This window comes from Natrix helvetica (genome assembly GCF_964273705.1).
Source record: "Natrix helvetica genome assembly, chromosome: Z".
NCBI classification, from domain to species: domain Eukaryota; kingdom Metazoa; phylum Chordata; class Lepidosauria; order Squamata; family Natricidae; genus Natrix; species Natrix helvetica.
Window position 1 is genome coordinate 31,057,805 of NC_138554.1, and position 24,937 is coordinate 31,082,741.

General features: G+C 41.5%; 2 protein-coding genes across 2 annotated transcripts in view; both read right to left on the minus strand.

Annotated features, from left to right (window-relative positions):
* Window positions 1-14,225: 14,225 nt before the first annotated feature.
* Window positions 14,226-15,143, minus strand: LOC309401379 (olfactory receptor 14A2-like; the record flags this gene model as incomplete). Its single annotated transcript, XM_081970449.1, has 1 exon — window positions 14,226-15,143. The coding sequence occupies one exon, from the start codon at window positions 15,141-15,143 to the stop codon at window positions 14,226-14,228; it is 918 nt and encodes a 305-aa protein (XP_081826575.1).
* Window positions 15,144-15,162: 19 nt separating this feature from the next.
* The window catches only part of LOC309401380 (olfactory receptor 14A2-like), a gene marked incomplete at both ends in the record, with an annotated part of 38,160 nt that continues 28,385 nt past the window's right edge, over window positions 15,163-24,937 (minus strand). The window contains one exon of the mRNA XM_081970450.1: window positions 15,163-15,180. Coding sequence (XP_081826576.1) covers window positions 15,163-15,180 — 18 coding nt within the window. The remainder of the gene's footprint in view (window positions 15,181-24,937) is intronic.

Here is a 24,937-nt window from a genome sequence, read left to right on the forward strand (position 1 = left end):
CATAAAATGGGGGAAACTCAATTAAGAACTATCTCACTTAGAGATGGAAAATTTGGACTCAATTGTGATTGTTAGTTGAGGTCAAGCAGTCCTGCATCCCATTTAATACAGAAAACCCGTTTGTATCCATTCCTCATTTAAGAACTCTATGGTTTATTCCCAGAAAGGAATTCAATAACTTTTTTATTAGCTTTTATACATACATATTTTTGATATCTGTGAGTCTCTGTGTGTGGTACCCATTTAATTTGTTGCTTAGTGGAAGGACTCTGATGGTGTAAACCTTTTATGAAGCCTCTTGATTCAGAGCAGTTCTATCAGTTCAAACTCCATGCTCTTCTATTTCCACTATTTCTGTGTCTAGTTCTTGTACATCAAAGATGCCAACAACTTCCTGCTTTGGATGTTGCACACCATTGTTTCCCATGTTGAAATTCCTACATGAAACCTTGACATTTCACTAGCATATGATCCTTGAGTGTCATCTAAATAGGCAGTGCGCCTGAAGTGGTGGATGGCATTCTTACATTTTATAACCACTTAGAGAATGCATCCACCATAACAAGGAACACCTGCCCCTGGAGGGAACCCACAAAATCAACATGGATGCGGGACCATAGCAAGCTGGAACGTTCCCAGCCACATGGTGTGGCCTTCGGTGTGGATGCCTGGGAGCTTTGGCATTGCAGGACATATGTGGTGATGTCGTGACCTAAGTTAGGCCAAAGGTTACTGCATCCTAACCCCTTCATGAGGACAATTCCGGGATGCCTACACTGAAGTTTGTCCAAAACTGCGGCTCTCAGAGGGGGTGGGACAATAAACCTGTGACCCCATAGCAGGCAGCCACTCTGCACAGGGAGCTCCTGCAGGAGCTGTTTGCATGGCAGGAAATCTGGCCCTTTGGCATCCCGTAGCCATCCCCGTTTCATCCAATCTAAGACCCGGGAGATTACCTTGTCCTTTGCGGACTGCTGGGCAATGTGAACAGCGGTGACTGGTATCAAGAGGACAGTCATAGCTGGTGCTGAGTCTTCAAGTACATCTGGGAGTGGGCATCTGCTGAGCACGTCTTCATGGGCAATTTGCTTCCCTGGGCGGTTCAGTAGAGTGTAGTTGTAAGCGGCGAGGAACACTGTCCAGTGGGTCATGTGAGGGGAAAGCACTTGCGAGGCTTGCTTGTCCCCAGTGAGCAGCCCAAGAAGTAGTTTGTGGTCAGTGACAATCAGGAAGCAGCAACCGTAGCCATAGTGATGGAAACGTTTAATGCCAGCCACAATGGCCAGAGCTTCCTTGTCCAGTTGCGCGTAATTTCTTTCGGCTGGAGACAGAGTCCTCGAAAAAAATGCGATGGGCACCTCAGTGCCATTTGACAGTTTGTGGCATAGGACAGCGCCAACCCCGTACTGGGAAGCATCACAAGCCAGAAGCAGCGGCAAGTGTTCATTGTATTGAGAAAGCACAGCATTTGATAACAGCAGTTGCTTTACTTCCTTGAACGCAGTGGCTTCCCTGCAGCCCCAAACCCATTGGGCTTTCTTGTCTAGCAGGCAATGAAGTGGTTCAGCCACCGAAGCCTTGTGGGGCAGTAACAGCACATAGAAGTTGAGCAACCCAAGGAAGGCTTGGAGTTCAGCTCTCGTGGTGGGAGTTGGCACCTCCACGATTGCCTTGGTCTTGGCTGCTGTCAGATGGAGGCCCATGGCATTGATGAAATACCCCAGGAACTTGACCTGGGGTACAGCAAGTTGACCCTTCTCGTGCTTGACATTTAACCCCATTTGCTGGAAACACTGCAGAACTGGTTTGGGCTTCTGCTGCCTCATCGTCGACCAGCGATTGCTGGTAAACCTGTGTCAAGTCCAGCTTTGCAAAGATGGAGCCTTCGCCTAGGGTGTGTAGCAGGTGATGAACCACTGGCACAGTGTAGGTATTGGACGACAGTGCGTGGTTAATGGAGCAACGGTAGTCAGAGCAGATTCTGATGCTGCCATCTGGCTTGATAGGAGTTACGATGAGGGCCTCCCATCTGGCATGGCCCACCAGCTCGAGGACCCCTTGCTCGATGAGCTTGTCCAGCTCTGCGTCCACCTTTGGCTTGAAATCGAATGGCACATGATGAGGCTTCATATGGATGGGCGGCACTGTAGGGTTGATGTTGAACGAAGCAGGGGTATCTTTGTAAGTGCCCACAGCGGGGAATTCTTTGACTAAAATGTCCAAATTTGTTTGTTGCACGCTGTGTATTCTGCTGACTTGAAGGCTGAGGGATTCAAATCAATCAAGTCCCAGGAGGCTGAGCAATGCCCCTTTTACAACAATTAGCAGCAGCTTCCCTTTGAATCCCTTAAATTGGACATTGAATTTGCTGGTGCCGATTATAGGAATCAGGTTTCCCTGATAGTCCCTTAAAGTTAGATTGCACCTTTGAAGGCGCCGTTTTGCAATTTTCAGTATCAGTCTTTTTATGGTGCTCCAGGACACAATAGACATGGTCGAGCCTGTGTCCAGCTCCATCTGGCACGGTGCCCCTTAATGTATACCGTTAGCTGGATCTTCTTCTTGATACTATGGCAAGATTGCCAATTGATTGATTCAGAGCTGGAGGCATTGCGAAGAATTGCATGGCAGTCATTTCTAGGGTTGTGCGGCTTGGCAGGTGCCCATCGTGGATCCCGGGTTTTTTTTTAATGGATTTTTAAAATTATTTTAATTAAACAAAAACACAAAAAAAGAATCATAATTTATTACATCTTGTAGAAAGCATGTCGATTGGTTACAAATAAATTTCGTGCGTTACTACCACAATCATTCTTTATACATCCTTCATATTTTTGATTTTACATTTTAAATCGAAAATCTTTATGCATTTTGCCATCAATGTACCATCATTCTCATTTAGCTATAATTATTTAAACGTGCTTTTATCTGGAATCATTTGTATTTAAAGACACAACCACCTATTGTCATTCATTAGCTATTCCTATAAACCTCCAATAATTACCCTTTTATAGCATATTCCTTCCCCCCCCCAACTCACTATTTAAGGCTTATATTTGATTGCTTTTACCAATGCCAACACATGTAAAAATCATTAAGCATTATCCATTAACATTTCCTTATTATTATTGTAATTATCTAAAGAAAAAAGAATTTTTTTTTACCATTTATATCACATCTCCTCTCCTCTGACCCAAGAGAAATTACATCTTTATAACAAAATCTAAGCAAAAATGTATTAGTTAAATTGATAAATCTTTTTCCCAGGTCCCGATTTTCAGTTTATATTCAAATTGTTTTTACTAATTAAGATTATTATTTCATTATTATTATCATAATGGGTTATTAATTAACAAATAAACATTTTAAAGAAAACATTCTAAAAGTGTCTACAAAATCCTACTTATTAATCACCAAAGGTTAACTAAATTTTGGATTATCAACCTTCATTATCAACCTGTGTCTTTCCAGTAACAAAACTGTCTTATCTCTTTAGCCAGTTGTTGCATCAATTCTCTTATGAACTTCTTTATAAAGTTTTTAAAAACTTCTCTCCGCACTTTTTTGCTTGAAAGATCTTTCATATAGTCTCGTTGCCCTTAAACTGGTATTAAAATTAACATGTCTTTGATTATCAGATCAACTTTCTAAAGCTGTTTCTCCTAATTCCATCATCAAATCCATATCTTGACAGGAGGGATAGAGCTCCAGATCATCAAGTATATAATAATAATCAGGTTCACTTTTCCATGTTCCCTTCCTTCCACATTCACTCATAGGTGCTCCATTATTAGGTTCATCTGTTATCTTATCTTTATCTTCTTTATCTTCACTCTCTTCTTTAATTTTTGAGGCTCCAGTCCAGTTTTTTGTGCCAGACAATAGTCCATCCAACTTCTTATCAAATCTCTCAAATCCTTCCAATATATTTAGAATTCCATCCAAAAAATCCTGATAACTTAGGGTTTCTTCATCTGTATATAAATACATATTTCGCAGAAGAGAAGAAAAAGTTTAAAATCCACTGCCACTCTTGCCTTCAATGTCTCTTTTATGTATAAAAATATTTTTGTTTTGAATTTGCTTAAACATAAGATTCTTTTAATTTTTTCAAAAAAGAGCGGATTCTATCTTTTCTTTCCCTTCCCTTGTCCAAAATATTCCACCAAGGCACCTGCAAGAGAACAGTCCATGTCCTTGAGTCAGTCTCTACAGATAAGCTGCAAACACTCTAGTTACAAGGTCAACAGAATCAAAGAAAATAGAGCAAAGGATACATTGTTTCAAAAAAAGAAAAAGACCAAGTTCTGGCTTCCGAATGGCAGATTCAACTTTTTCTTATTCATATCAGACTTAAGGAAAGCAAAAATTGGGAATCGTTCTAGTCACTACAATCCACAAAACATTGTTACATAGAAAAGGAAAAAAAAACTTTCTAAGGCAGTCCAATAAAGATAAATTTTGCCGCTTTATTCTTTTCCTTAAAGGACTAATTTATCTTTTAAAAAAATTCTTTGGGCAATTATTCTCAAAGAAAAAATCTCACCAGCTGGACTCACTTTCACTGCCTTCTTTCCGGAACCATCTCCGACTTTGTCAGCCTGGGGGCTGTCTGTTTACCGCCTGCTGGGAGAGCTTTCCTTGGGTCGATCAGGTACTTTGCGGTATCCCTGAGACCAGCAAGGATTTGTCACCATCTCTTCTGTACGGTTTAGGTCCATAGGGACCGTGCAGCAGGTCAAAGAATCGATGGCGGTCTCGGACTGTCGAGACCACACATTGTGTCATTGCGACTTCTGGCTCTCATCTCGTGGATCCCGGGTTTTGACGAGACAGCCAATGGCTGATTGGCTGACTATCTGACAGCTTCGAGTATAAAAGTGAGCTGTCAGATGGGAAGCTCAGCTGTGCCTGTCTCGGAGCTGGTTACTCTGTTAGCTTGTTACTATTAAGGAAGAAACTTGTTAGCCTTTATTCCTGTTTCTGCTGCAGTTATTCTGGCAGCCACCCTCTTGGCAAAGACTGACCTGTCCTTCCAATCCACGCTAGATGAAGCCCACATGGAAGAATTAGCGTCGAAATCTCTGGTGGCTATCCAGCAAACCCACCCTTCGTCCACTGCTGACAAACTTGCAACCTCCAGCATGGCCTCAGTTCACCAGGGGGACGTGAGTGAAGAATCAGAGCCTGAGGAGGAGGGTAACATTAATCGCCTTAACGAGGCGAACAAAAAGAGCTGGCCAAGTGGCAAGGGCGCATCTAAATCTGTATGGGTTGCACCCATGTATATGTGCACCTACAGTGTCACGTACATAAATCTTCTCCAAATTCTCCCAACATCTTGCAGCAGAACTTTCCCCATGAATATGCACTAATTGTTGGTCAGTCAGTGTTAGACCAATTATACACAATGCACGTTCGTTGCATCATTGAAACTCTTCCATCTTCTTGACATCATCCTCGTCATCTGGATCCCAAGAAGTTACATCCGGTGGATTCTGTACAGCATCCCATAATCCCTCTTTACGCAGGAGTAGGCTGCATTTCATAGACCAGGAAACATAGTTTGTTCCATCAAACTGGGTTATTTGTGATAGACTTGCTAATGGGGCATGTGCCATCTTCTCCACGATAGTAACAATCACAAACTAAATGGCTGTCTGTATACGGTATTGCGTATCGACACCTACCCTCTTTTAGCTATGTCTGGTACAAGCTGAGCCCATAACCAGTGTTAGGTCAGCTCCCCGTTAAGAGAGTAAGTGTGCAGAGAAGCGTAATGAGAGTGGTGTGGAAGAACATACACAAACGAGCATACAGGGACACCTAATAGTAAAAGTAGTATTTTACTTCTGTGGAAAATAGAGGTATTCAGAGTTCAAATTATACATGGTTCAGTCATTCAGTTATCAATTTCTCAGTTAAGGAGTGATCCATCAAACACAATCCAGTATCATATAATCAGTTCAGCATACAAAGTCACTAACAGTAGCAAAACTCACTGTAACTCACAATACATCTACAAGCAGTATCCACCGATCAGCATCTAACAAACAGAGAGCTAACAGTCATTCTGCTCCATCTTATGGCTGCTTGAGGTAACAGCAGCCAATCCCATTACAGCAGTACTTAAAGAAACAGTACTACTCTCATGGCTTATATATTGCTGACCCAACCGTTAGCTTACATTCCTAACAGTGCAGCTTTATTATCATCATCCCTAACTTGAAATCAAGAGATAAAGAAGAAAATATATATCTACAACCACCTTTTCTATTTCTGCCATCAGGCTGATAACGAACAACATGCATTTCTTATATTTGATGAAAATATGATATCCTTTTACTACCCATAAGATTATGAGTGACATTTTTATGACATCTTAAGAAACAAAGGAACTTCCATGATTCAGGCCAGATGCAAAGCTTGTTGAAAATGAGCTTACTATTTCCCTAGTGCCTGCTTTTTCTTACGTTGGCCTTTCCATTTTTTTTTTACAAATATCTTTGTTATATTTCATAATCAACCATTATCTGAAGTGATTCCATGGTCCATTTCACAACTGTCTCTGGCCTGTAATGTGATAGTTATGTATTCCATTAATTATGAATAGTGTAAATAAGTTCTTTTAAACATGATTTCTGGATTTTCCATCCATTAATTGAATATCTCCAATTTACAATATTAGTATTTCTGTTATTACTGAGAACCAGACGGCTCCAAAATGGAGCCACACGATGAAGTAGATTAGGTGCTTGCAGGGATGTTTGTGTTAATGTGTATTTATCAGCAGATAGATGTTCTGTATATTTCTATTTGTATTATGCAGTATATCCTCCTTTGCCAACCAGTTTTATGGGGTCTAGTACATATAAAATATTGATCATTCTGAAAATTTAATTTCCCTGCTGCCTAGCTGCCTGCCTAAGAATTTGTTAAAATAAAATAATATTCAGCTTGAGTGGAGGTACTGCAGGTTATCCTAGACTGGAATAAAAAAACAGCAGATTTTACATGGATGTGGCGTACTACATGATCCTTTTAGCAATTATTATAGTAGTATGAATGGTTAACACTACTTGGAAGTGTTCATCCCAGGTTGAATGTAATGGTATAATCTTCTGCAAGGAAGGAATCTAATCTCATTGTTGCATTGATGTTTGATGCAGTCTGTCATCCAAAGGGATTGGCTTCTGATGGTTTTCTTTCTTTGAAAGAGCCTGTATTTGCCTGTTCAAAAATAAAAGATCATAATGTAAAGATTCATCTCTTTTAGTGAGAGTCAAGGATGGGGTTCCCAACTCTTAATTGTACAAGGAGGATGACCAAACAACATTTTATGTGAAGACAGACCACTTTTGATACCACTATCACCTGGATAACTGAGAATATTTATAGACTTTTAGTTATCCTGTTAGCATTCTCCACTCCCTCTGATACTCCTGCTGTAGTTTAGGGAGGCCCTGAGTCAGTGGATGATTTGCCATGAATCACCAAAACAAACCTGTATCCATGTGTAGGGAGAAAAGAAAGTTGGCTTGTAAATATTCAAAAGAAAGTTAGACCCAGGTTACCTCTCTTTGTAACCCTATGTCTCATAGCAGCATTGAAAGCTTGGTTTGTACGGCACACAAGCAACTCTGGAAGTTTGTACATAAGCTCCCGATCAAACTATGTGCATAAGCTCCCGATCAAACTATGTGCTTGAATAGCATTTACAATAACTTAAGTACACAGTGCCTTTTCACATATTTAGAATTTAGAATTCTAAACAACTCTAAACAAAGCTAGAAAGGAGCTTGGAGGTTTTTTAGTCCAACCCCCTGATTAGGCAGGAAACCCTATACCAATTCAGCCAAATGGTTATGCAATCTCTTCTTAAAAACTTCCTGTGTTGAAGCATTTTCAGCCTCTATATATGTATTTTGAGGTCAAAAACCTTTTCTCTTTTCCTAAGGCATCAATAGCATGGTAAATAGCATGTCAATAGCATATTTATAGTCAATGAAGATATTAACAGGTTTGTCTCTAGTGATACGAGAAGCTTAAGTTGAGGTAGTCTTTGACTGACAGGTGCTTTGGAGAATAGTTTGAGTTAGATAGCAGAATCAGTTACAATGGCTTCCACCAAGGTTCTCTGTTCTGATGGGAACAGAGATTCAAACCTGATTGGTCGAAGAGTCTGACAGCTAACTATAAAAGGGCTGCTGTCAGACTGAACCTTCACTGGATTGTACATAGTTGCTCCTGACTTAATAAAGAGCAGTTGTTGCCTAAGCTTGAGTGTGCCTTTCCTTTACCCAATCTAACACTGGCGGCGAAGGGATTGGAAGGCAACTAGGCAAACAAAAGAGCATACAATCCAGCAAGTGAATCCACCTCAGCATCAAGCAGCCATATTTTGAGCAGTTAATTCAAACACACTCAGAGATACAAGATGGTCATGCAAGCCCCACTGACTCCGTACAACCCAGTCACCGAGCATTGGGAATCCTACATGCTGAGGTTCAACTGCTTCCTCGAAGCCAATGACCTCATGGGTCTTTCTGAAGGCTGGGAAAAGAAGATGTTTTTGAGCTACTATGGACAGGAAGTGTTCAAGACTGCAAAAGACTTGTCCGAGCCAACGCCACTCCAATCGGTCACTTAGTTGGTGCTACAACAGATGCTGAGGGCACACTATGCTCCCAGACCACCTAAACATGTCAGAAAGCACGAATTAACATTTGCAATCAGAAAGAGGGTCCATCAATGAATTCATTGCAGCGCTTAGAAAGTCTGAAGCGTACTGAGAGTTTAGAGATTTCGATGAACTGATACTTGACCGCATCATATGCGGTGTTAGAGACATTGGCCTGCAGAGGAGGCTATTAGCTAAATCTAACCTGATAATTCAAATTGCCCTAGATGAGGCCAAGGCCACTGAGTCTGCCGTTAAATCGAATGGAAACCCTGCAGCACCAAAACAGTCCTAAAAGCATGCGGAAGAGCGCAGGCGTGCATTGCAAGGCTACAGAGCCTGAAGACTCGGAGAGCGAAGATCACAGCTACTGCATGTACAGTGACCGCACCAAGCTGGCGTGAAAATTTGAACCGTGTTTCCCGCCTTGTGCTAGCTGTGGAGGAGACTATTTCAAATCGCATTGCTGTTTCCATGACGCAATCTGCCCATGCTGCAATCAGAAGGGACACATCACCAAGGTTTGCAGAAGCGATCACCCCGCTACAACCTGGATGCCCAGAAGCCAACCTAACCACCAGCAGAGGCCCAACCAAGGGGCACGGCAGCCGCCACCACAGCAAACAGAAGGTGACACCAGAGTCACCTACCATACCTCCATAGGCCAAGTCCACACAAAGCGGCCAAAAAAGCTGAAGGTCACAGTCCTCATCGAGGATTCTCCATGTGAAATGGAGATTGACATTTGGTCATCTCTGACCATAATGCCTTGGGCAGTACTCAAGTAGGCTATTCCCTAGCCTCAAGAAGAAGCATCTACTGGTTCCTGACATCCGCCTTCGAGACTACAAGGGGAACCGAGTCCCCATCGTGGGCCAGGGCACCTTCTGGGTGCAATTCAAGTCTTTCTGTGGCCAGCTACCAGTGACAGTAGTCAATGGAGACCTGCAGAGCCACCTGGGGCTTGACTGGTTCGAAGCCCTGGGCCTAGAAGTGACCGGAATCAATGCCATACGAGACAAAAGCACTGAGGAACTCCTTAAGGAGTTCGAGGATGTCTTCGGCGCCAGTCTTGGTAAGTATATGGGGACCCCAATATCCTTTAATTTGGATCCCAATGTAGCCCCCAGGAGAGTACCTTTGGCTCTCTGACCCAAAATTGATTTGGAACTGTACAAATTAATAGGGCAGGGAATCCTAGAGCCAGTAGATCACGCATGCTGGGAGACCCGTATTGTGACACCTGTCAAATCTGATGGGTCGTTCCACATCTGCACAGACTACAAGTGCACGATAAATAAAACTTTGCAACAAAGCGCTTATTCTGTACCCATTGTACAGCATTTACTACATTCATTAGGCCCCAGAAAAGTTTTTGCAAAGTTAGACATGGCACAGGCATACCTGCAGTTGCCTGTAGATGGCGCCATGGCAGAGACCCAAAAGATTGTGATGCACAGGGGTGCATTCAAATGCAACTGCCTGCAATTCGGAGTTAGTAACGTCCCTGGACTGTTCCAAAGCGTCATGGAACGGCTTTTGCAGGGATTCCAGGAGTTGTCCCTATTTTGATGACATCTTGGTATCGGCTGCAATTAAGGCACAATTATTTAAATGATTGAGATCCGTTCTGGCCAGAATCAGAGAACAAGTCCTCCGCTTCAAAAAGGAAAAATGCCAAATTAACTTGCTAAGGGTTGAATTCCTGGGATACCTCATCAACGGCTCTGGGATTCACCTGACCAACAAAAAAATTAAGGCACTCCAGGATGCCCCTACACCTCGCAATCAGATTGAGTTGCAGGCATTCCTCAGGCTCCTTAACTTCTACAGCATCTTTCTCAAACAGAAAGCCACAGTTGCTGAACTGTTACATCGACTTCTTGCAAAGAACGCAAAGTGGTCCTGGGGCAAAGCCAAAGCAGCCGCATTTGCTGTGGTCAAGAGACTGCTGTCAGCAGACACAGTTTTGGTCCAATATAGCCAGATCCTGCCACTTGTTCTTATGTGTGACGCTTCCCCCTTTGGAGTCGGAGCCGTCCTCAGCCACTGCATGCCCAATGGAACTGAGGCGCCCATCGCCTATTACTCACAAAGCTTGTCTGTCACTGAGCGGAATTACAGCCAATTGGACCGTGAGGCTCTGGCTGCAATTTCCGGCGTTAAAAGGTTCCACGAGTACCTCTACGGCCATGACTTTGAACTCATCACAGACCACAAATCACTACTGGGCTTGCTGGCTGGGGACCGGCCTACTCCTACTTCTTTGTCACCGCAAATGACCAGATGGACAATCTTCCTTGCAGCCTATATTTATTGCCTTGTCCATTGACGTGGCTCTATATTAGGGCATGCCGACACCTTGAGTCGATGCTCACTACCTGAACTGCTGGCAGACCCCACCCCCAAGAGGCTAGTCCTTCTCATTGACTGCCTTGAGATTGGTCCTGTTTCATCTTGTGACGTTGCCCACCACTCTGCAAAAGACTCCACTCTCAAACAAGTTTTGAACTGGGTATGGAGGAGGTGGTCCAAGGGGCCTGTTGGGTCTGAGTTTAAAATGTTTGACTGCAAACATGATGAACTGTCTGTAATAAATGGTTGTCTACTGTGGGGGGACCGGGTCGTTCCACCCAAACTGCGCATCGCTGTATTAGAGGCTTTGCATGTAGGGCATTCTGGAATTGTCAGGATGAAGTCTTTGGCCAGGAGTTACTTGTGGTGTCTAACATGGACAGGGAGATTGAAGAATCGGTGGCTACCTGCACATGATTCCAGGAGTCCAGGCCAGCTCCCACAGAGGCGCCCGCTAAGGAGTGGGAGCGACCTCAAGCATCATTTTCTAGGGTTCACATAGACTTCGATGCCCCAGTTCATGGCCAGACTTTCATGGTAGTTGTGGACGGCTACTCGAAATGGCTAAAAGTAGTCCTGATGACCTCTACCATGGCAGAGACGGTCATCAAGGCACTATGGAGACTTTTCTCCACTCACAGCCTGCCCGATGTCTTGGTCTCTGACAATGGTTGCCAATTTACAGCTATGCAGTTCAAGACCTTCTTAGCAGCGCAGGGAATCAGACATGCCCTGGTCGCTCCATTCCATCTGGCCTCCAATGGTCAGGCGGAGAGAATGGTGAAATTTGCAAAAGAGGACCTATCCAGGATGAGCCCGGGAGATTGGCAAACACGGGTTGATCAATTCCTCCTCATACAGCACATCATGCCAAGTGCTACCACTGGGAGAAACCCTTCCAAGCTTCTAATGGGTCGCAGGCTAAGGTCCCACTTAGACCAGCTACACCCAAATTACTCTGCCACATCGCCCCCAGATTCGACAAGCAAAGTAAGGAGTTTTAGCATAGGGGATTCAGTTTACATCCACAACTATGCTGGGGGAACTCTGTGGATTTCTGCCATGGTGATAGGCATCACCGGATCTCGCTCTTACCTAGTAGAGCTCACGGACAGTCGGAATTGGAGACGGCACATTGACCAACTCCGTGGCCACCTCTCCAACTCCACTCTTAGACAACCAGAGGTAACTCCTGCACGAGTTAGCCAAAGCCCTATCCAAAAGGAGCATGAAGTCACTCCTTCCACAGACAACTCAATCCCAACGGTACTGGGGGACTTACCTGTTAGTGTTGCAGGCCCGCAGCAAGCTCTGAGCGAACTGGCTCTACAAGCTCCAGCCATGGCCTGGGAAAAGTTCCAGGAGCTTCCACCAGGTGAAGCCACAGATATTGATATTGGAATAATGCTATTATGTCACCCCTAGTCCTTTCTTCCTTATCAGACTAGACATACCCAGTTCATATATATAGGTACTGTAAGTGACTGCTATTGGGTTCGGGAGAGAGCATGGAGTGTGTGAGATTTCAAAGGGTGCACAAGGGATGCAGCACAGGCCAAGTCAGTATGGACAAGAGGTGCAGTATGGGATGGGGAGGGTGTGTGAGGGTTCATAAGGATGTGCAAGATGTGCAGTGTAGGTTGGGGAGGTGCAGTGTATATTGGGGTGGGTCAAGGAGAAAATCCAACAATCAAAAGGATAAGCAAGAGGTGGTATCCAGGCCGGGAGAATATTTGGGGGTATGCAAATAGCTGCATTAGCATTAATACAGAGAGATTGGGGCAGGATGCAGGGGTGGGGAGACTTACACTAGCAACTTGGAACCACCCCTACTGACTTTCTGGAGAAGGGAAAATTGCAAATGGCAATCATGTAATAGCGAGGTGCTTGATAACCATCGTAAGTGTGTAAATGACCAGGTACCTCCTAATCCCCAAACTAACATTTTTCTGCTGACTCATAAATGGGGCAACAAAAAGTTGCCGAACTAGAACAATGCAACTCTGAGTGGCTTATAAGAAGCAATCCAAATATAAAGAACAGCCAAAATAAAACCTAATAAAAGCAACCTGGTTCATATTCGTGCACTTTCCTAATTAAGAGTTATTCATTCTATGTCAAATACATGGGATTAGACACATTTTCAAGCCCATCTTCCAGGCATGGACCAGCTGAATATCAGAGGGGAAATAGAAGAGAATGATCTGGGATTAAGCAGAAAGAGCTGAGCTCAGGCCACCTAAGGTTTGGTGGCTGAACATTGTGGATGATGACATTAGGCTCATATTCTCTATGAATTGACTGCTCCTTGAGTTGCACAATTCCTTCCATTGCTCATCAGCGCCATGATTTTCTGCCACCTCTGCCTCAATACACATCAATACAATAGATACTAAACACTAGGGAGATATTGCCTAATATTCAGTACTCAGCACCTTAAACACAATCTGCCAGGCCCTTCCCTCCTCTGAACTGATTTACCTCTTTTCGAAACCATTATTTATCCTCTGGCATACTAAATTAAAAATATCCAAACACACACCCAATAGCCATGGTAAGGCCTCATCCCTTCTCCTGTCTCCTCCATCCCTGGAATACAGATGGCTGTGTAGAGTTAGATTTGTGTACATTGCAGAAGACATGTGCAGTTTACAAGGATGTGTACAATAGATAAATTATCCCCCACTTCATGACTGTGACCTTCTATCACACACACACAAAATTGAGAATATGGGGTTTAGTGTTTGAAGAATCAAGATGTATTGCCATATGCAAGAAGTCTGAGAGGATCATCTTTTTCTACTTTCAATGATTTGAGACAAAGTTTAAAACATGATTACAGTTGTATAATTCTTCTAACAAAGATCAAATCATCAATTCCTTCCTTCAGAACAACATATGATCGAGACAGGCCAATAAAACAAAGTGAAGAAAAAGCTAGACCACTTAGTACACTTTTATAAAGCTACTTCATTTATTACGCTATTTCACTCTTAGAAGTGTTTTATTCATTTCCCCAGTGTTAACTAATTCAACCTCTCAACTGAATTCCTTGTCTTCATCTTAAAGACCTTTGACACTGGGAATCTATGACAATTTTTACTTTGATTTTCTGCTTAATGGAGGGCTGCTTCCTTAAAAGATTCATTGTGGGGAAAAATAGAACAGACTATATTGTCAAAGGAAAATATCAGAAAGTCCATAATTTAGCCACAGCAGATTTGATATTCTTGTTTCTGATGCTATAGATGATTGGGTTAAACAGAGGTGGAAGTAAAGAGTAAAGGGCAGTTTGTATAAAATCTAAATAAGATTTGGTGTTAGAGGGAAGTTTCAGATGCGCCAAGCACACTGTTACCCAAAACATTGAAAAGACCGTAAGGTGGGGAAGACACGTGAAAAAGGTCTTTTGCCTTCCTTTCACAGAAGGGATCTTTAAAACAGCATTGAAGATCATCGTGTAGGAGACAATAATAAAAATAAAGCAACCTAATCCTATAGTGATTACACTAGCCACAATGAATCCAATTTCAACTAAACTGAAACCAAAGCAGGAAACCTTTAGCAAATGTGGAATTTCACAGAAAAACTGGTTGATAACACTGGAACAGAAAGGGGTTGAAAAGGTTCCAGCGGTATGCAACATTCCATAGGTAAAACTTATGAACCACATCAGAATCACTATTTTGGTGCAGGCTTTCCAATTCATCACCAAATCATAGTGCAACGGTTGGCAAATGGCAACATACCGATCATATGCCATGACAGTCAGGAGGAAGAAATCAGAAGTTTCAAAGAAGGCAAAGATCAATACTTGTGCAAAGCAACCAAAATAAGAGATGTATCTGGTATCCATGAGAGAATTTATCATGGATTTGGGAACAGTGACTGAAACAATGCCCAGGTCCTGCACTGCCAAATTCATTAGAAAGAAGTACATGGGGGTGTGCAGTCGATGGTCAAAAGCTATTGCAGAGATAATGAGAAGATTTGTTGCTGCAGTTGCCAGGTATAATATGAAGAATAAGAAGAAATGCAAAAGTTGCAAATGCCGATCTTTGGAGAATTCCAGGAGCAGAAAATAAGACACTATAGTTTGATTCTCCATTTTGATATTTAAATTAGGACTAAGATGAATGCCGCACCTGTAAAAAATCAAAGATGAGAATATCATTAAATTAAAATAGTGAAGCTACAGCTTGATTCATACTGGTTAACACAAAGAAAAATAATAATAAGTGACAATTCAAAGAGGACTACACCATTGAACAAATGCCAAAGTCCAAACACAATACCCTCCTCGTATTTTAGTTCATCACTGATAAATATACTAACAAGAAACCTTTTTCTTCAAAGGGACCTGTTGCATGATATGTCATTCCATGACTTTTTCTATCTGTATTGCTGATTGTAATAATTCCCCATGCTATATTCCCCATAAATTTTATTTTCCCATAAATAAACTATTATTTTTGCCTTGTAGTATTCTTCTCATATATTAGTGAACAGATAATTTGAGTATTTATTAATTATAATTTTATTTTACAGTTCTGAAATGGATGAGACTCTTCAATAGTGTACAGTATAATATAAAAAATGATAAAGGAATTGTTGCTGAGGCAGACACCAATTCATAATACAATATAGTAACTTTCATGTCTATATTCACTGGGTACTATGTAAAAGCATATGAAAATAAAATGTAAATGTAAAAATGTCAAAACAAATGAAAAGAAAGAAGTTTCAACATTTTACTTTTTGCTTTCATATAATCAATAACTTCTGTTCATTTCTGTTACAACAAACTAATCTAATTATCAAAACCCCGTCAGGGTTTTTTCCAGCCAAGGTCTGGAAGCAGTTTTCAAGTAGAAACAAAGCTGGATAGATTCATTTCCTTGATTAATTTGGCCATCTTTGTCAATTCCACCATTTTTCCATCCCTTCTTCCATTGTAGGAATTGACATGTCCTTTTATTTTTGTACATGAAAAGTTCTCACTGCAGCCAAAAAACACATTTAAAAAGTTCAGGTTTTTTTTTTCCAAGGTCATCATTCAATAGACATAAAAAAGAAAAGTTTCTGGTTTTGATTGTATGTTTTTTCTAATGATTTTCTAAATTAGGGCATGAATATTTCTTCACTTTCTCATAGGTCCATAGGATAATAAGACATCTTTGTAAAGACATCTTTATACATCTGTAAAAATTTGTCAGGTATTTACCAACAATACATCCTTTGGTAAAAATCCTCTTTTAGGTTATAATTCAATGAAAATTTCAGCCCTTTCATCCACATATTTTCTCACTGTTCAAGAATTATATTATGACCAAAGTTTTTTGTCCACTGAATCATACAGTGCTTAACCTTCATTTTCCAGGTTCACCTTTAACAACATTTTATAAACCCTATCAATAACATGTTCATCATTATGTTGAATATCAGGACAAAACTTTTAAAGAAAAAATAGCTTGTTGAGGATCCAATTATACAAGAAATAATTATTTGTCCTCATTGGATGTTTTCAAGAAGAGTATCGGCAACAATTCTGTCCAAAGTTCTTTAATTTGGATCTGTGCACTAAGCAGGCAATTGTATTCTGTAGTCTCAATCACACTTCCATTCTATGGTACATTTTTGTAATTCTTAGTCATCATCTTAAACTTTTCTCACAGTTTAATGCATATGCAGGTGAAACTCGAAAAATTAGAATATCGTGCAAAAGTTTATTTCAGTAATGCAACTTAAAAGGTGAAACTTATATGAGATAGACTCATTACATGCAGAGCAAGATAGTTCAAACCGTGATTTGTCATAATTGTGATGATTATGGCTTACAGTTCATGAAAACCCCAAATCCACAATCTCAGAAAATTAGAATAATGTGAAAAGGTGCAATATTCTAGGCTCAAAGTGTCCCACTCTAATCAGCTAATTAAGCCATAACACCTGCAAAGGGTTCAGGAGCCTTTAAATGGTCTCTCAGTCTGGTTTAGTAGGAATCACAATCATGGGAAAGACTGCTGACCTGACAGTTGTGCAGAAAACCGTCATTGACACCTTCCATGAGGAGGGAAAGCCTCAAAGGATAATTGCAAAAGAAGTTGAATGTTCCCAAAGTGCTGTATCAAAGCACATTAATAGGAAGTTATGTGGAAGGGAAAAGTGTGGAAGAAAAAGGTGCACAAGCAGCAGGGATGATGGCAGCCTGGAGAGGATTGTCAGGAAAAGGTCATTCAAAAGTGTTGGGGATTTGATGCTGGTCAAATGGTGTTGATCCACTGTTCTTCATTAAGAACAGGGTCAATGCAGCCATCTACCAGGAGATTTTGGAGCACTTCATGCTTCCTTCCGCAGACTAGTTTTATGGGGATGCTGATTTCATTTTCCAGCAGGACTTGGCACCTGCCCACACTGCCAAAAGCACCAAAACCTGGTTCAATGACCATGGGATTACTGTGCTTGATCGGCCAGGAAACCTGACTGACCTGAACCCCATAGAGAATCTATGGGGCATTGCCAAGCGAAAGATGAGAGACATGAGATCGAACAATGCAGAAGAGCTGAAGGCCGCTATTGAAGCATCCTGGTCTTCCATAACACCTCAGCAGTGCCACAGGCTGATAGCTTCCATGCCACACCTAATTGAGGCAGTAATTGCTGCAAAAGGGGCAAACCAAGTACTGAGTACATATGCATGCTTATACTTTTCAGAGGTCCGATATTGTTCTATGTACAATCCTTGTTTTATTGATTGCATATAATATTCTTTTTTTTAAAAATACATTTTTAATCAGCACCCTCAACAGAAGCCTTTTTTCAATAATCCTCCCTCTCAGAATTTCAACATTTCTTCAAGTCTCGTTCCTTTCATTTTTCTATTTTTTTATAAATAATTTTTATTAAATGTTTGGATCTTTAAAAACAATAGGAAAGACACAGCAAAGAAAAAAACACACAATAAGCCAAAAAACACACAGAACATACATAACAATATACAGTAATTTTGATTGCATGTAATATTCTAACTTTCTGAGATTGTGGATTTGGGGTTTTCATGAGCTATCAGCCATAATAATCACAATTATGACAAATTATGGCTTGAACTATCTTGCTTTGCATGTAATGAGTCTATCTCATATAAATTTCACATTTTAAGTTGCATTACTGAAATAAATGAACTTTTGAATGAAAACATAACTGAATGTTCCCATGAAATAATAATAAAGAAAGATTTTCCCCAATCCTTTTCACTACAATATAATCACACTCTACCATAACAATGAAGTATGAAACTTTCAACACCATGTTTAAATGTGAATCAGAGATTTAAACAGTTTCTTTTAAAAAAATCATATAGCAATTGTATCTAGAAATGAAGTTAGGCATGCTAATTCATTAAATAATGATCAGCTCACACAATGCACACTAAATGTGAGCAAGCTGTAAAATACCTTTATTTTTGATATCATCTATGGACGATATGCCATCATGTTAGGTATGCACTTTTCTATTATTTAGGAAGTATTTATACCATCCTCTTCCCTTCAATAGATTCATATTATTCTGATTCATAATAATTTTAACTTCTCTTTTACAGTCTAAATTTCTGAAACCAATTTGCACTGTGTTCTAATTTTATTTTATTAAATCCTCTCCCCAATGTCAAAATACAAAAGTACACCTAATCCCAAATGTGTTTTTTTCTAGAGACTACTGGATTTTCTTTTTTTCCTTTGGAGATGTTTCACTTCTCATTCAAGAAGCTTCTTCAGCTCTCACTGGATGGTGGGGAATGGAAGGAAATATACTATTTGCAGACAGCTGGTCATTTGCATTCATTTAGAGAGTTGTTGAGGCCACCCAAAGGTTTATCTGTGTCATCAGGGTCACTTGAGTGTGGAAATGAGTGTGGAGCTATCTTGGAACTATTCAAAGGAAGGTGTTGTAGATTGGATATAAATGATGTCATCTCCCTCCCCTTCTGTTGAGAGAGGGCTGTTCAATTTTGATAGATGGCTTCTTTGACCCCCTCTTTCAAATCAGGGATTTTCTCTGTCAAAAATGTGGACTTTTCTGTCTTCAAACGAGTGGCCTGTGTCTCTTAAATGCAGATAGACCACTGAATCTAGTCCCGATGTGTTTGTTTCCCTATGTTGTGCCATGCACTTATGAAGTGGTTGTTTGTTTCCCCAATGTACAGATCTGCACATGGCTCCCTGAATTGTACTGCATATACCATGTTGTTCAGTTTATATCTGGGTATTTTATCTTTGGGATGGACAAGCTTCTGTCTTAGTTTATTCTTGAGTTTGAAGTCTGCACATATGTTATGTTGGCTGAAAATCCTCCTGAGCTTTTCCAATATGCCTGTAACATATGGAATGATAATTACTTCATTAATTGTTTACTTCGTTATCTATTATGGAGGAGCTCCTGTAGGATCTTTTTTGAGAGCTGAGGAAAGCCCGCTTGCAATAGCCACTGTTCTGAAGTTTCCTTGATGTGTTTTCATTCTTTTTCTTTCCCATCTTTTCTGGTAGGCAGGCCTTCAGCTCAGTTGTGTAGGGTTCTCATGACTCTCATTTTGTGTTCCAGTGGGTGGTGGGAATCAAAATGTAAATATTGATCTCTGTGAGTGGGTTTTCTATAAACTTTAATGTTAAGGCTTCTGTCCTCCTTCTGTCCTCCTTAATGTGTCCTTTCACCAAACATATGAACTCTCTGGACAGATACATTAAATCCATGCAGGAAGGTGTTAAGGAAAATAGTCTAGCCTTCCTGGACTGTGAGGAATACATTAAGGAATAGATGGCCTCTTTCAATATTACTGGTTTGAAAAAAGCTGTCTATGTCAAAATTGAGCAGCCCTCTATCAACAGAAGGGGAGGAAATCATCTATCTCCAATCTACAATATAGTCCTTTGAATAGTTCCAAGAAGGCGCCACATCCATTCGCATCACTCAAGCGATCCTGATGACACAGATAAACCTTCAGGTGGCCTCAACAACTCTCTAAAAAGAATGCAAATGTCCAGCTGTCTGCAAATAGTATAAATCCTTCCATTCCCCACCATCTAGTCAGAACTGAAGAAGCTTCTTGGATTAGAAGTGAAATATCTTTTTTAAAAAAACCAGAAAGTCCAGCTGCCTTTTGAAAAAAACACCTTTGGGATACCATGACCTGGATGACTAAGAATCTCCATAGACAGGCCACTTGGAAGTTTATCTGTGTCCTCAGGGTCACCAGAATATTGCAAATAGATGTGAAGCCTTTTTGGCTGCAGGATGTTTTCTGCCCTGTATCTCTTCCCCGCTGAAGACAGGTGCAAACTATTGAAGATGAGCCTGTGTTGTCTGCATCTCAAACTGAAGTGTAAATGGTTCCTGTAGTCTGCATTTTTTCTTGGACAATCTGTTCATACTCTCATACCATTCAAAGGGTGTTCATATCAAAGTGCATAGCTAAAAGTCTAAGGACATTCTTAGTTATCCAGACTCTCTAAAACAATGGTTCCCTATCTTTTTTTTTGCCATACCCCACCTAAGCATCTTTAAAATCCTAATGCCCCCCCTGCCATATATAATTCTTACTTTACTCAAAAAGTGAACTCTATTCACACAGAGGAAGCCTAAAAGGCCATTAACAAGGTTCAAATTGCTCCCATTAAAAATCAAATTTCCCCCCTATGGGGTGTGGCCCCCATGCTGGGAACCACGGCTCTAAAAGAACGCAAATGACCTGCGCTCTGTAAGGTATATAAATCTTTGGGACAACCATGACCTGGATTATTGAGAATCTGTAAAGTGCATCTAATGCAGAGTCATCAGGGGTCAATTTGCTCCCGATGCCTGGAAATGGGTTTTCTGTAAAATAATCAATATATAAATCACTTACAATATTTCTCTCTTGATGTCTCTTCTTTAGAATTTTCAATAAACTGTAGTCCAGGACTGATAACTGCTACTTTTGTTTATTCATGAAAAAGATATATCATCAGTGGGAGCCTTTGATTTTATATTTGATAATAAGCTGGCTTTATATTATGCAATCATTTTGTTTCCCTTTAATCCTACAAACAAAATTAGCAAAATATAATAATGAGCGACTTGATTTTTAACATAATTAGCAATTAGCAGCAACTGCTTTCCATGCTCAAATGGGAATTAAGTGAGAAAACTTTCATTACATGTGTTCCATAACATAACACCTGGAATCCTATTTTACAGATATTCATTTTTATCTCCTTCCTTCCTTCCTTCCTTCCTTCCTTCCTTCCTTCCTTCCTTCCTTCCTTCCTTCAGAAATACTTTCAAAATATAGGCAACCCTATAAATTATTTCAGTCACTTCATTACCCTCCTTCCTAACTTGAAATTAAGAGATAAAGAAGCAAACATACATCGATAGCCATTTTTTTCTTTTCTATTTTGGCCCTCAGACTGAAAACTGACTGCAGGCAATTCTTATATTTTATTAAAATCTATTGTTCATTCTTTTTATTATCCATAAGATCACGACATCTTCATGACATTTTAGGAGAGCAAACTAGCTTCCATAATGTGGATCAGGTCCAAAGCATCCATACCTGCATTATTCAGGATGACTTCACTATTAGTCTAGTAATAGTTTTTTTCCATTTCAGTAATGGCTTTTCCATTTTTTTTTACAAATATCTTTGCTACATTTCATAATCAAACTATCTGAAGTATTAATGCACACTGTAGCTCACAGATGTCTCAGACCTGTATGCTATATGTTCCATTAATTAATTATGAATAGTGTAAATAAGTTCTTTTAGACATGATTTCTGTTTTTTTTTCACCCATTAATTGAATGTCACCAATTTACAATGTTAGTGTTTCTTTCATTGCTGAGAAGCAAAATGATCCAAAGGTGAGTATATCATGAGATAGTTTAGGTGTCCCGATCTTTTGGGGCATATAGGGATGTTTGTGTTAATGCTTATTTATCAATAGATGAATGTTTGAGTCTGGTTTAATAAAGTTCTACTCATTTCCTCCAAATTGCCAGCATTTTAATTCTGTAAAAATGTTAACAAAGTCTAATATGTATAAAATGTTAGTGGATCTAGAAACTGCTTTATTGCAGCCCATTCCTTCCTGCCTGCCTGCCTGCCTGCAAGATATTTTGTTAAGATAATTAAAGTTGTATCAAACAAGGAGTTTGACAAATACTCATGTACCCCAGAGTAAGACAAAGTTGAGAAAGCAAAACTATCAATGATTGCTATTTTCATGCTTGCTCAAGTTTGGGAAAATAATGCCACTGATTACTTGATTATGGGATCATTCACTGATTCTTCATATTAGAGCACCATAATAAAAGATTTTCAAAAGTCCTCTCCTCATGACATGTGAAAAGATTACACCATAATCTTCAACAAGCTCTTGGAAGTGGTTTTGATGACCAATCTGCCTTCCAGCATTGGAGGCCCCTGCACTTAGTCCTTGACTTACAATGTTTGCGTAGTAATTCTTTGAAGTTCCAACAGCACTGAAAAGAATAAGTTATGGCTGATTTTCACACTTATAACCTTTCCAGAATCCTCATGGTCATGTGGCAAAAAGTTATTGATGCTTGGCAATTGGCTCATATTTGTGATGGTTATGGTGTCCCAGATTCATGTGATCATCTTTTGTAACTTTTAACAAGGAAAATGGATGGGGAAGCAGTTTCACTTTGCAACCATGTAACTAAATTAATACCTGCAGTGCTTCACATTACAACTGTGGCAAGAAAGGTCATAAAATGGGGGGAAACTCAATTAACAACTATATCACTTAGAGATGGAAATTTTGGACTCAACTGTGATTGTTAGTTGAGGTCAAGCAGTCCTGCATCCCATTTAATACAGAAAACCCGTTTGTATCCATTCCTCATTTAAGAACTCTATGGTTTATTCCCAGAAAGGAATTCAATAACATTTTTTAAAAACAAAATTTTAATGGTTTTCAAATATATAGGGGAGGGTAAATAGGTATACAATTTTTTTTGGCATCTTTCATACTGTTGGTAGAGATCCCAGCACGATACTCACATATAGAGCCCGGGCCTAAGGCTGATGCTGTGTAATGCGAGGTCTGTTGTTAATAAGGCCCCCCTCATAAAAGACTTGATTTCTGAGGGGGAGCCTGACCTCGCAGGAATAACGGAGACCTGGTTGGGCCACGAGGGTGGCTTGCCCTCGTGGAAATGTGCCCACCAGGCTACCGTGTATTCCACCAGCCACGGGCCCAGGGGAGGGGTGGTGTGGTAGCGGTGATCATACGGGAGAGTCTGGAACAGAGAGAGCTCACTGTGCCACAGACATCCGGGTGTGAGTCTCTGAGTATGAGGTGGGGCCCAGGGAGACAGTTGGGTCTGCTGATTGTATACTTGGCTCCTCGCTATACATCAGCAGCCCTGCCCGAACTCCTCAAGCTGATCGCAGAGATGGCAGTTGAGACCCCCAGACTGTTAGTTATGGGGGATTTCAACTTGCTGTCGATGGGAGAAGCATCCGAGGTGGTTCGGGAGTTCATGGCTTCCATGACAGCCATGGACCTGACTCAAGTAATTCAGGGCCCCACACACAAGAGAGGTCACACACTGGATCTTGTTTTTGTCTCTGGCCAGTGGGCGAGTGATCTGGGAATAGGGGACTTAGCCATCATACCCCTGTCATGGTCAGATCACTCACTTCTCCGGCTGGACTTCCCTGGTACTACCCCCCACCGTGGGGAGGCGGAACCAAAATGTCCGAGATGGTTCCGCCCCAGGCGCCTGATGGAATCGGAAAGGTTCCAGACGGAGCTTGGGCCACTTCCTGTCGACCTGACCCACTCCCGGAGGGAGGACATGGAGGCTGCATGGAATAGTGCGGCCGCTGGGGCCCTAGACCGGGTTGCGCCTTTGCGGCCTCTCCTACGGCAAAGAACCACCCTGGCCCCTTGGTTTACCGTGGAGCTGAGGGTGATGAAACGCCATAAGAGACGCCTAGAGAGCAGATGGAGATCTTCTCGTTCCGAATCTGACTGAACACAGGTAAGACCCTACTTAAGGACATACCTTGTGGCATTGAGGGTGGCCAAATGTCGATATTATGCCACTCTCCTTGCATCCGCAGATAACCGCCGTGCCGCCCTGTTTCGGGTGACCCGCTCTCTTTTATCACAGAGGCCGCGGGAAGCCCCTCTGCAGGGCAGGGCAGAGGAATTTGGGGAATATCTGCAGGATAAAATCGCTCAGATCCGGAGGTAATGGATCCCCCTCAGTGATCCAGGGGAGACGTCCGAGGCCAGTCTTGAGAGACCATTCTGGGAGGAATTTGACTCTGTTGCCTCCGATGATTTGGACAGGTTGCGTGGGCGACTGCGAGCCACCACATGTTTATTGGACCCATGTCCCTCCTGGCTTGTACTGGCATCCTGGGAGGTTACACGAGGCTGGCTCCTCGGAATGGTGAACGCTTCATTGAGTGATGGGTTCCTACCAGCCGCCTTGAAAGAGGCGGCTGTGAGGCCCTTACTCAAGAAGCCTTCGCTGGACCCAACTGAGCTAGCTAATTATCATCCGGTCTCCAACCTTCCCTTTTCAGCGAAGGTTGTAGAGAGTGTGGTGGCTACGCAGTTCCCAAGCCACCTGGAGGAAACTGACTATCTGGACCCGCGCCAGTCCGGTTTCCGACCCGGGCAAAGCACGGAGACAGCCTTGGTCGCGTTGGTTGATGATCTCTGGAGAGCCAAGGATAGGGGTTGTTTCTCTATCCTGGTTCTGTTGGACCTCTCAGCGGCTTTCGATACCATCGACCATGGTATCCTATTGCGCCGGCTGGAGGGGCTGGGAGTAAGGGGCACCGTTTTACGGTGGTTCTGCTCCTACCTCTCCGACCGGACGCAA